The 13,026-nt window shown below is 41.6% G+C and overlaps 2 protein-coding genes across 2 annotated transcripts; both read right to left on the bottom strand.

Moving 5' to 3' along the window:
- Nucleotides 1-551: 551 nt before the first annotated feature.
- Nucleotides 552-1,660, bottom strand: LOC124292200 (b(0,+)-type amino acid transporter 1-like). The gene is made up of 3 exons (XM_046729253.1): nt 1,529-1,660; nt 1,009-1,177; nt 552-616 (listed from the first exon to the last, which is right to left on the bottom strand). The coding sequence occupies exons 1-3, from the start codon at nt 1,658-1,660 to the stop codon at nt 552-554; spliced, it is 366 nt and encodes a 121-aa protein (XP_046585209.1).
- A 2,426-nt stretch (nt 1,661-4,086) lies between these two features.
- Nucleotides 4,087-12,545, bottom strand: LOC124292199 (cystine/glutamate transporter-like). The gene is made up of 7 exons (XM_046729252.1): nt 12,530-12,545; nt 11,112-11,240; nt 9,887-9,988; nt 9,161-9,400; nt 8,304-8,429; nt 7,329-7,428; nt 4,087-4,135 (listed from the first exon to the last, which is right to left on the bottom strand). The coding sequence occupies exons 1-7, from the start codon at nt 12,543-12,545 to the stop codon at nt 4,087-4,089; spliced, it is 762 nt and encodes a 253-aa protein (XP_046585208.1).
- Nucleotides 12,546-13,026: the final 481 nt, after the last annotated feature.

Raw genomic sequence — 13,026 nt, 5'->3', positions numbered from 1 at the left:
GGTGAAGGCAATTGTTTATGTGGTATACATTTATAGCGGTAATGATCAAGGCTCATGAGCATCGATCTTTACGGAACACAGAATATCCACTTGGCATGTAGAAACTCATCTTCAGCAACACAAGAGTGAGGAAGTGTCCATTTTGCATTTTAGTATTTCCAACCATTCGTTCTACTAAAAACGGTGTACAAAATGATCTGCTCCTTCTTCGCAGAAGTATCAAAATACAATTTCAACACCGGGTACTGCAAATATATGTTTCTCTTTTAATATGATGTATGTATATATGTAACAAGGGGGATTATGCAAGGACGGTTATAACACAGCATTCATTTGGCACTAGTCTATGTACAGGGGCCGTGTGGCGCTCGACATTCAAGGCATGAAAGGACTTGCTGGCTCAGTATACTGTGTCCGAGAGAGGCGACCATGTTCACCAGCAGCATGCAATCCTAGTCGGCTGGCACTGAACACCAGCATCAGTCTGGACACACCCAAACACTCACAAGCTGTATAACGGCAGTCATCTTCATTTGACGTTAAACGCCATTTTAACTCTCCTCTGGAGGACTTGGTACAACTTCTAGGAACATCTGCATATACATCTCGAATGTGTCTGAAATGAAACCATGTCACAATAACGGTTGTTATTCAAGTACAAACAATGTACCCAAGCACTCAGTGGGGAACTAAATGTTTCTATATTTGTTCGCTTGAGAACATTATACTCCCGTGAATCCGATCACAAACGTAAACCTTACCCCATCTATTAACTTTGTCATGATTTACCGTTCAGTGTTGTTTCCGTCGTCACTAACCGTCAGTTTGGTAAATCATTCAGAGACCATTAGAACCACCGTGAAAATATGAAACTTGTTTAACAAACTTCTTCGTTAATTGGATCATGCTCGTTCGTTTAGAATCCTGAGTGACCATGTGTTGAATAATGCATAAATAATTACATGTTTCCCGAATGCCTAGTATCTAGGACTATAGATGTCTTGTTACCTAGGAAACGCGGCTTCAACTTGTAGTGTACAAAAGGTATGTAGAAGACAAGTCCCCCTACACAGAACACTACAGCATACAGGAACTCGATCCGGGGATAGTCGATGATGGGCGTCATCACCAGGAACACCGACACAAGCAGGAACAGCACATGGTTTACCATTGGAATCTGGGGAAAGTGAAGAAGGCGGGCGTGAACATTATTTCTGTTACATACAGTGTATCAGCTTGAAGAACGAACAAACCCAGAGTGGTCAGGTACAACCCACAAATAAAGAAACAGTGACGAAGTGAGTGATTGTTGCATAACGCGGAATGAGCAATCTTGCCGCCATATGTGAGAGATTTCGGCAATTTAACCAGATTTGTTCATTGTATCATGGATGTTAAGGAAAACAACCCTTCATAGCTATTAGATAACATTTACACTTGTGCGCCGGATCCTAGATGTATACATGTCTGCGACTGACGATTAGAATATGGTTTGATTGTGTGGATGGTCAGGTACATTCACCATTACCTTGATTCTGTGTGGGTCCCTCTCCCTCGTGAACCTGAGGACAATGACTGAGACAGCACTGAGGGCGTAGAAGAACCACGCCAGGAAGGACAGGAACCTCAGCAACGACATGATGCTGGATCCCAGAACCATGATGACGGCAAAGAATATCTGGTGGAATACACAGAAGGGTTTTCAGAACTGTTCAACTTGATCCCATTTGTTTGCTATAAGCGATTGTATTCGTCGGTAGCATGTAGTTTCTATTTTACTACCCCGTCTATAGACTTTCGATTCCATGTGTGTCTTTAATTCACTTGTATATTGAGTGTGGGGCACTGGATCGCTGTCACCCATATTGCTGACGGCGGCATGTATCTATCTGTAAGTTCTTCCCGACATAAGGGGGCCAACATCCAGGAGTATTCCTGAAGCATCGTGTGCCAGTATAGCCCCACGACCACGACACTGTACATCCGGGAGTAATGAGTCGTTGCAATATTTACAGGGACCCAGAGACATCCGGGAGTAATGCGTCGTCGCAATATTTACAGGGACCCAGAGACACAAACACGCCGACTAACATGGTACAATTATTCGCAATATTCATGACCTTTTCTTTTGCAGTAATTTTGCACCATTTGCATGGTCCTTTCATGGCACGTTTGCAAGTGAATCGAGACACTATTTTGTCATATTTATGAAATTTAGTGTTCAACATTGAACCGATCTATTTTTAATGTGAAGGAAGGTCGAGTATTGCTATTGTGGCTTGATAATCTGAACGGTATATCATTTGCACAAGTGGTCTTTATACATATACGAACAATGCTCCTAACTTGATAAGGTGCTTAATTCACTTCCACATTCCGCTCTGTGAACTAGCACTAAACACTGAGATGAAGAACGATAGAAGTGACAGCTGCAGATCGTGAAGGAAGTACTTCCCACCACTTACATGAAACAGTATAGACGGGATGGGAGAGTAGTGCTTGACGTGGATGTAGGAGAGGAATTCCGGGAAGTTCCCGTCACGTGCAGCAGCAAAGGTGATCCTGGCAAACACAAAGTATCATTAGAAAGGTTACCCTGACAACAAACAAACACCACCAGCAAAGGTTATCCTGGACATAACAACATTCACTGTGATTAACAGCTGTTTCCTAAGTATGATTTCCTGATACCGGTAGAACAGGATAGTCTTACCTTTCGCTACTAATTTTGGGTCGTCCCAGATTTGCATTTACCATTCATCTAATATTCACCACTGCTTTTCTCGCGAAAATGAATCGGCAGATAATTGAGACTTGTTATTCTCTGGCATTGAGGTACTCATTTAAGATCATAAGTAAAAACGGTTCTTATGTTTCGTTTAGAAGTTGGGAGGTTTTCTATTTACCTTGACGAGCTGAAGAGGCCTCCATTCAGAGCTCCGAACGTTGAACACATGACAGAGATCGGAATGATCAGTCCTGCCACGCCCATCACCCGGTCTCCCCAACTCTAGAAGAAGTGAAATATGTACGTGTACACGGCCAATCAAGGACCCTGAGGTCTCATTCGTCATCCTCACCACACTGGCTGATTTCCAAATTGTATGTATAACGTTCTTTTTGAGTAAAAATATTTAATTGGTGGCTGTCATAAAAATAGCTCAAGAGCAGAACATGGTTACCGTTTTCGTTTCAATGATCCATTCATGTTACCTACTACGCTCGATGGGATATGTGTCAACATATATCGATACTGCTTATTCTGTGACGCTTACGCTTAATTTATGATCATAGGAAGAAAATTGTTGTATTTAATGTAATGTGTATTATACAACATGACACAACTTACTACTGCTACTGCAGTGGAGTTGAAGAGTTCCTTCTTAGACAGGACCAGGATGTAGGATATGTTAGTCAGGATGTAAACAAACGCCGTCACCAGGACCCCGATAACGCTGGACAATGGCACGTTTCTATAACATACCAAATTCAATGTGTATTTATACTTGCAATTGCTCCAGCAAAGATCACACCCAGGACAATGGCACGTTTCTATAACAGATCAAACACAATGTGTACTTATACTTGCAATTGCTCCAGCAAAGATCACACCCAGGACAATGAGCTATCAGGTCCACAGAAGACTTACCTTTCGTGGAATGACAACATTTTAAATTATACCACATTTCCAAAGTATACGATACAGTAAACCGCACTCCTGAGTATTTGAATCTGTTACCGTTACTAACCGTTGCTTTGTAATGAGTGTCGATTTCCTGTTCCGGTCATGCTTGGCCAATGACGCCAATGCTTTAATATAATCCGATCAACGGTTCTGTGACTATTTACAGTAAATCAATACTTTGTATCGTTTTTTCCCGAAGCCATGGTCCCCGCAATGAAAAAAACGGCATAAATTGATACTCACTCACACATCTGTCGATATATTTAATTTAGCACACAATTTTCTGATATAGTTCATTCCTTGGAAATGACCTTACTTTTCTGACGCAACCTTAACACTATTCACATTCCAATGTACGTGTACATCACAAACTGTATTGACAAAATCCACTCTTTAGGGCTTTACCTCCTCGGATTCTCAACCTCCTCAAGTAGATTGTTCGCGTTGTTCCTGTAACACAAACGAGATAGAACGGCCAGTTGAAAATAGAAGATACAATAGTCATTTCTTATGCTATCAACATCAGCTTACGATTCACTTTAAAATGTGTCTAATTATGCTATGTACTGGTAATTATCAAAACATATATGTAATATGAAAATTAATGCTATAAATATTATTACAAGCATATTCTGTATATACTCACCAGCATTGAAAACGCACCACTTACACAAGTTGAGATTACTAAAAGCACGTGTAAGTAATTGATATTTTTAGTGGATAATAACAGATGGACGACTGACGAAAACAACAACACAGAAAACACGTTCATTCATTTAATTGTTTCACAGTCAGAAAGGATGAAACTCATGTGGGGTCAAATCGAAAAGTCAATATCGCGTGTGACCGCCATTTGCATTGACACATGCAGTGCAACGTCTCCTCATTGAGTCAATAAGCGTCAGAATAGTGTTCTGGGGTATGGCATTCTACTCCTGCAGTAGTGCAGCCTCAAGTTCCAGGGTGTTTCGCATCTGTTGTCGCCGCGAAAGACGTTGACCAATAGGGGATACATCTGGCGACACTGCTGGCCAGTGAATTACCAAGATGTCTTCCTGGGCCAGATACAGCATGGAAAGTCTAGTTGTATGTGTCCGTGCGTTGTCCTGCTGGAAGGTATGGACATCCTTGGGGTGATTGAAGAATGGTACGACCTGATTCTGAATAATCTGGTCACGGTAGTAAAGGGCACTAACTCTCCCTTGACAGACATGAAGGCAGTCCTTTGATTGTAACTTATCCACCCCATACCATGACACCCCACCACCCCAACGGTCTGTTTGAACCACCACACTCATCAGCATAACGTTCACCACGTCTACGCTAGACAGGTAATCGGCCGTCAGCATTACGTAGGTGAAAACTTGACTCGTCAGTGACTACCACACCATGCCGTTGTTGTAACCTCCACTGAAAATGCCTGTTAGCCCGTTGTATACGTTCATTACGGTGTCTGTAGAATTGGTCCAATGTAATAACCTCAAGCATGGAGCCCGACAGCGAGTCCGGTGTCGGCGCTGATGGCCCCACGTCGACCTTGAACTAGTGCAGCAGTCCTGGCAGCCGACAGTGTTCGATCACGGACATGGTCATACGCAATATGGCGTCGTGACACGTTGTTGCCAAGGTCGTGGAAGGTCACGGGTGCTGTCTGTCTATGAAGCCTAACTATGGTGGAGTGGCCACATCCAAGTCGTCAAGCAATATCCCTGCTGCTGGTGCCAACCTGGATCATGCCTAGTGCACGTTCTCTTTCCTGAGGTGTTATTCCAAGCATCTCTGTCCTCGTTTCACAATTGTTAGTGAAGCAATGAGAATCGTTTCTCATACACCTGTTTCTAAGGTCACAGTCAGCATGATTTCAGAACGAAATTCGCTTTTTTTCATGAGTGGATGCATGTTGTTGCGTTTTGGAGTTAAGATTCATACATTGTATTGTGAACAGGAACTCGTTTCTAAAACATTTTTTTCAACTAAACATGCCCTGTGACGTCATGTTAGTCATACTCATTGATCATTGTCATGCTGAAATCCATCTTTGTGAAAATATGGACAATTTAGACTGGTGCGTTTTCAATGCTTTTGGGTATATTTTTATGATATAAAAGCAACAAAATGTTTTCCATAATCATAAGAGATTTCTGCTAAAAGCAACCTTCTTCTGGGGTATGGCATTCTACTCCTGCAGTAGTGCAGCCTCAAGTTCCAGGGTGTTTCGCATCTGTTGTCGCCGCGAAAGACGTTGACCAATAGGGGATACATCTGGCGACACTGCTGGCCAGTGAATTACCAAGATGTCTTCCTGGGCCAGATACAGCATGGAAAGTCTAGTTGTATGTGTCCGTGCGTTGTCCTGCTGGAAGGTATGGACATCCTTGGGGTGATTGAAGAATGGTACGACCTGATTCTGAATAATCTGGTCACGGTAGTAAAGGGCACTAACTCTCCCTTGACAGACATGAAGGCAGTCCTTTGATTGTAACTTATCCACCCCATACCATGACACCCCCACCACCCCAACGGTGTGTTTGAACCACCACACTCATCAGCATAACGTTCACCACGTCTACGCTAGACAGGTAATCGGCCGTCAGCATTACGTAGATGAAAACTTGACTCGTCAGTGAATACCACACCATGCCGTTGTTGTAATCTCCACTGAAAATGCCTGTTAGCCCGTTGTATACGTTCATTACGGTGTCTGTAAGAATTGGTCCAATGTAATAACCTCAAGCATGGAGCCCGACAGCGAGCCCCGGTGTCGGCGCTGATGACCCCACATCGACCTTGAACTAGTGCAGCAGTCCTGGCAGCCGACAGCGTTCGATCACGGACATGGTCATACACAATATGGCGTCGTGGCACGTTGTTGCCAAGGTCGTGGAAGGTCACGGGTGCTGTCTGTCTATGAAGCCTAACTATGGTGGAGTGGCCACATCCAAGTCGTCAAGCAATATCCCTGCTGCTGGTGCCAACCTGGATCATGCCTAGTGCACGTTCTCTTTCCTGAGGTGTTATTCCAAGCATCTCTGTCCTCGTTTCACAATTGTTAGTGAAGCAATGAGAATCGTTTCTCATACACCTGTTTCTAAGGTCACAGTCAGCATGATTTCAGAACGAAATTCGCTTTTTTTCATGAGTGGATGCATGTTGTTGCGTTTTGGAGTTAAGATTCATACATTGTATTGTGAACAGGAACTCGTTTCTAAAACATTTTTTTCAACTAAACATGCCCTGTGACGTCATGTTAGTCATACTCATTGATCATTGTCATGCTGAAATCCATCTTTGTGAAAATATGGACAATTTAGACTGGTGCGTTTTCAATGCTTTTGGGTATATTTTTATGATATAAAAGCAACAAAATGTTTTCCATAATCATAAGAGATTTCTGCTAAAAGCAACCTTCACTTTACGTTTCTAACTTTACCAAGAGCATGACATTTTGTGTTCATGAATTACTATCGAATATTGATGACACCGGGTGTTCACTAAGCAAGGAGCGTATAGTGCCCGACACGATGGTAGAAGTCAGAATAGGGGAGTGTATCGGATAGGTGTTTAAGTAAATATTAGTCCTTGCAAAACCTAACAGAGGTCAGTTAGATTGTACATGTGGCAATGCCCTCTTGTTAGTACTTACCAGCCGCCGTATGAAAACATCACGAAGTAGAGAGCAAGGGCTACAGAAGCAGGTGAATCGGTGGTGCCCTTGAAACCCGTCATCAGGTCAGACGTCACGCCTATATCAACGGATATGTATTAAGAAACTGTTACACCTCGACAGTGTTACTGATGCCTTGGATCATCCACATAAACCAGATAAAAGCCTTGTTACCATGATCTCATGACTACAGAAATGTGGTTATCTAACAGGTACTACGACATTTCATTTAAGTGAATGAGTACGGTTTTACGCCGCTTTGATATACAGAATATGGCGGCGGGGGACACCAGAAATGGGTTCCACACATTGTACCCATGTCGGGAATTGAACCCGGGTCGACTAACGAACGCTTTAACATCTAGGCTACTCTACCGCATCAACGGCATATAAATAAACACTACATGTAATATATCAGAAATCTTTGCATACTTTACCCTGGAGTTTATTTACTTGTCTTATGCATGCTATGCTGAATTACAATACTTGATAAACATATTATTCCTCTAGTGTGGGTCAGTGTCGTAAGTCTCATGCTGATATTGGGAATTCAATGCAGGAACGAATGCTCCTTTAAGACCTTTTTAATTTCCAAATATATTTTATCAACGATATCAAAAGACTAATTTCAACGTTTAACTGACGTGAGGTAATATTGATGCATTTTCTAAAATCCAGTTTTGTGTAATTGTGCTTCAATTCATTTTTTTGTACAACTTGTGTTTACTCTTTTACCATGACTCTTGCAGTTGTATCAGTGAATCCATGTTTTATTTATAGTTGGGGTAGGTTCATCGTGAACAACTGATTCAGTATTTGGCAGTTTCACTTTTATGTTAAGGACATGCAGGCATAAGCACATAGTGTAGGTCACAAGATGTCCTGTCCGGGTGGATGTCTCATTATTTCAAACTTAAGGTGTTAGCAGTTTAAGAACCTTGAATTCAGACTTACCTTTGGCCATCCATACCACACCTCCAGTAATGATCACGAGGAGAGCCAGCAGCTTGGCTCCAGTGAACACAACCTGGACACGGGCTGCCAGTTTAGGGCTGAAGCAGTTGATGATCGACAGCGTCACTGCAAACACAAAGTAGAGTATACGTACATGGTACTGCTGGTGAGCACAAGACAGGGAAACATAAGGCTAGCGGCCTTCTTCGTTTTTCTGCCACCTCCGGGCGAGGAGTGAATTCGTAGTACGTCGTGATATTTATTGTACACATGTTGGGAATTAAACTCAGACTTCGGCGCGACAAGCCAACCCTTTAACCATTTGGCTACCCCAGCTCTCGTTATTACTGTATCGGTTTATCGACATAAGGAGGGCACCAGTTAAAATCTACAGCTTTTAGAAAATCGATACATCAGGATGTGACAGTTGTGTGGTGACGTAACGGTAAATCGATACCTCAGGATGTGACAGTTGCGTGGTGACGTAACGGGAAATCGATACATCAGGATGTGACAGTTGCGTGGTGACGTAACGGTAAATCGTTATACCTTCCAGATCTATGCATTTATTATTATAGTCTTCTGTTTACTTGCAGAATTTTTAGACGGCGTTAGAATGAACAATATTTTCAGTGTTGGGGTATAAATGAAATTTCTTCGATTTTTCCGCCTTGTACATGTATATTTTGGCGGATAGGCAGAAATTTAAGTTGTCATAATTAAACCGCATTAGATGACTTAACAGCTTATTGGTTGGCATGATAAAACAAATTGAGCATTTGTACCTGATAGCAAAGGATGGTTGTGAGGCATTGAATTTGTTCAAACATGATCATGACACACAAACTAATACTTACTGATGAGAAGAATCGCAATCAATTTCTTTGGTAGCTCTGGTGATCCACAAACGACGAACATTGACTCAAAATATTCGGCAAAAGTAAGGGAGACGACTGCTGTAGATGAAGGACTCATAGCAACCTCCCGCGTCCATACTACCAGGAATGCCGGAATAGGACCTAGAGCTTCGTTCAAGTACGCATACTGTCCCCCTGATTTGCGGACAACTGACGCCAGCTCGGAGTAAGTCAGGGCGCCTGCAACAAAATGGGATATACGTGCTTCTGTATTATCTGATACTCCATTATAGGACCCTGACTCCGTGGGAGAACAGATCTGGGGCACACTTCACGTGTGGTACGAGCTGACCAATGGCTCTCGACAGTTTGGATTATTACAGTCCTTGACCCTCGTTGACCTTGACCCGAAAACCCGGAGCAATAAGTCATGGACACCAAGTTGTATGGGGTAATGCATGAATTTTCCACAGTTAACTGCTATTCATGTAGGTGAAGTTTGAAGGTAGCTTGCAGTGCATCAAATTCAGAATCTATGCATTGGATTGTAATTCTTACGAAAATACGACAATTAATTCATATTGGGGTTTAAACGTCAAAGCGAGAATATAATCAGTCTCGGGTGAATATTAAGATGTACCTTTAATCTAACTCGCATACTCATATGATTACAAGCAACGAGCGGGCTGTGTAAATATTATGTTATTTCCGTGTATTCATTCTTACCCAGCATTGACAGAACTCCTCCCAGAGCCCACAGCACTATACACAGGCCAACAGAGCCGGTGTTCTGGAGTACACCCTGAGGTGTGATGAAGATACCAGAACCTGGACAAAAACAAACACTTGCAACTTGCTTAAGTAGCGAAGTCTCACATTCTGTCATACAACACCAACCCTCAAAATGAAATTTCCAACCCACTGATTATACAGTCAGTCGAGTTAAAGCAAATACTCCCATGAAGGCATCCCCAAGAATATGTTAAACTGTATCATTTATGTTAAACATTAGAATGAATGGGATAATGTTTGTAAAGGGGAGGAAACAAGGTTGGGCGCAGGCTAGTTACCAGACTTTGAAATTACATCTATATTGAAAAAATAAATTTCATAAATCAGGTCTGCTACAGGTCCGACACTATTAAAAGGATCAGTCACTACAATATGGTGATGATACGAAGAAATATGTATCTAACTTCACTGGTGGAATCCGTCACAAAAACATGCGAAGGCAAGTCAATTGTTAGCCTGAACAAAGACGGGAGCGTAATGGTGCAAGTCAATATATTAGCGTCAAAATTTCAACGTTCTGCATGTCCCATTAGTCAAACACCAAGCGAAGACCTCATACTGGTCTGACAAAATGGTTGACATTGTTTAGCGGATGCGACACGTTACCCTTGAGTAATCAATGCTCAATTTACAGGAGATGATGCTCTCCTACAATGTTCTTTACTACAACCCCAAAATAAACGGTGAACTAGAATTCATGTCGATTACGTCACAGTGATATTCCCCATACAGAGGTGTATCCTCTGCGACTATGGGTTCAATCCCCGATGCGCTCTGTTTATGTTTCTCGGATGTCAGCACCATGAGTCTTGGGTTTCCCCTAGACCAAGGTTTAGTCTCTGAATATATATAATTTTGATAGTAACAAACAAACCCATTTAAATTGAAAAGGAGCTCCAGGGAGACCAGAGATTCAGAACCTAAGGAAATCTAAGCTTGCTTCATTTAGGGCTTTAGCACTGCAGAGAGGGCTAGGTAGTGGGGACAATAATGTGGTTCAGGCACTGTGAGACAGACTAGGCTTCCCCCAAAGTGGCAAAAGTCTGCGACCACTTCTGAATTTCTCCCACAATAAACTGCCACGTAGTGACATAACTAGAATAGTGTTCAAAGTGGCGTACAGACACTCACTCACTCACGGACACAATAATAAAGTTACCAATGACGGTTCCAACGACAAACGAGATACCGCCAACAAGTCCCACATGTCTTTGGAGTTTCACTTCCTGCGGTACTTCTCCCGGTGGTGACCCTGTGTCCAGCTGTCCACTGGGAGGCTCCTCGACCACTGAATCACAACATTAATACATGCTCACAGATCGAAAGCCTGGGTGTGGGGGATACATAAATGTGAATAGAGTGCATAGGATGTCTTGAAAGGCCGTTAAGTAGAAGTGGGTAATGCAAAATTTATATAAATAGTACGTGTTTGTGTGTAGTGTAACACCGCACACAGCAATATAATAAAAAAGCTCAAATATGTTAAAGATTTGTCAAAATTTATGAAATGTATCAATAGAAGTTTAGATATAAATACATGTAATTAAATGTTTGTATCATTCTCTAATGGCATCCTTGTATATATGAATATATGTGTATATTGTATTGTACATTATCCTGTCTCAATTATATCTCTCCGATGCCATCTGGGTGTATATAAGTTGTTTTCCACTCCACTCATGTACCACTTTGGTGGAAGTTGAGAAAATAAAACCTTAGAACCTTCGAACCTTCGAATATTATAGCTACATGACTATATGACTGTCAAGCTATATGACTGCCGCCTGTAAATTATCTGTAGATTGTCTGCACCAGACAATCCAGTGATTGATATGGTGAACACCGATCAGTATGTTGCTGTAATGAGATTGTATATTTCGTCTTTGATGGGCATTTTAGAAGTTGAGGTGATGAAGAATGATGATAATTTTTAAGATTATACAGCTTCTTTATTCTGTGAAAGGCGACGTTTCGACATAGATTATAATAACACTTGCTTGACAACGACATTAGAATCTATGTCGAAACGTCGCCTTTCAAAGAGTAAAGAAGCTGTAAATCCATAACAATTATCATCAGTATTTATCGTTATATTTAAACCCATGATTTACAAGGGGATATGAGGATATAATACCGACAGGCACGGTGTTATCATACTTCCGATATACCGAGGTTAACAAGTTCGATTTCACAAGGTTCTGTTATTTGAGGTATTCTAAAGATTGCAGCTCTCTGTGTCAACCACTGGGTAAGAACAGATTTAATATAATTGTTTGCAGTTTTAGAACAGCTGATACCTGATGACCACAGTAAGTTCTGTGACAAGATATTTATCGGTGAACACGGGCTTCGTCAGTAATACTTGTGAAAAATACACATACTAGTTTGTATATCGAACATGTTAAGAATTAGATAACCACCTCATGTCTTAGATCGCATTGTTTATCATTCATGTAAATATATCAAATCAAACAATATTGCATTGGTAGTTTTCTGGGGTATCAATATAGAAAATCGAAGTACTGGGGTAAACCAATTATCATAATAAATGACTTTTTCAGCGATATAAATCCTTACCTCTCTGCCAACCCATCTTGATCTATGTAAAAGTGACGAACAATGATTTCTGATTAATTAAATTTGGTAACACAACTGGTTGGGAAGCTTGATGTCGCCCGCGGTTTCTCCCATCAGGCGCATGCTCTCACTGCTGTGCCTGCCTGGTGGGTAGCCCTCCAACTTCCGTCAAACACTACCTTTTATATGACGAAGGAATATCAAGTCTTTTTAACTCAGTATTAACGTGTATTTTTAAACCTGTAGTAAATATTTAAGTTTGGATTTGCAATGTAATTATTATTATTTTCACTTCAATTGTTCACTTGTATCTTAAGACAGCCGGACGGAGGGGTAGGCTAGTGGTTAAAGCATTCGCTCGTCACGCCAAAGACCCGGGTTCGATTCCCCACATGGGTATAATATGTGAAGCCCATTTATGGTGTCCTCCGCCGTGATGTACCTTGAATGTTGCTAAAAGTGTCGTAAGATCATACTCACTCACTCACTCACTCATT

Source organism: Haliotis rubra, unplaced genomic scaffold (assembly GCF_003918875.1).
Source record: "Haliotis rubra isolate DU_JTF1 unplaced genomic scaffold, ASM391887v1 Scf51, whole genome shotgun sequence".
Lineage (NCBI taxonomy): Eukaryota > Metazoa > Mollusca > Gastropoda > Lepetellida > Haliotidae > Haliotis > Haliotis rubra.
The sequence above is the reverse complement of the archived record's forward strand: the minus strand, read 5'-3'. Positions and strand labels throughout refer to the sequence as shown.

What these genes read in the sequence shown, in the direction of transcription:
- LOC124292200 (XM_046729253.1), bottom strand. Translation starts at nt 1,660, where the DNA reads ATGGTTCTGGGATCCAGCATCATGTCGTTGCTGAGGTTCCTGTCCTTC. An exon ending in GGGACCCACACAGAATCAAG is followed by an intron (nt 1,178 to 1,528) that starts GTAATGGTGAAT and finishes CACTTTCCCCAG; the next exon opens with ATTCCAATGGTAAACCATGT. An exon ending in GTTGAAGCCGCGTTTCCTAG is followed by an intron (nt 617 to 1,008) that starts GTAACAAGACAT and finishes GTTTCATTTCAG; the next exon opens with ACACATTCGAGATGTATATG.
- LOC124292199 (XM_046729252.1), bottom strand. An exon ending in AGGAGTTCTGTCAATGCTGG is followed by an intron (nt 9,401 to 9,886) that starts GTAAGAATGAAT and finishes ATTTTGTTGCAG; the next exon opens with GCGCCCTGACTTACTCCGAG. An exon ending in GATTGCGATTCTTCTCATCA is followed by an intron (nt 8,430 to 9,160) that starts GTAAGTATTAGT and finishes TTGTGTTTGCAG; the next exon opens with TGACGCTGTCGATCATCAAC.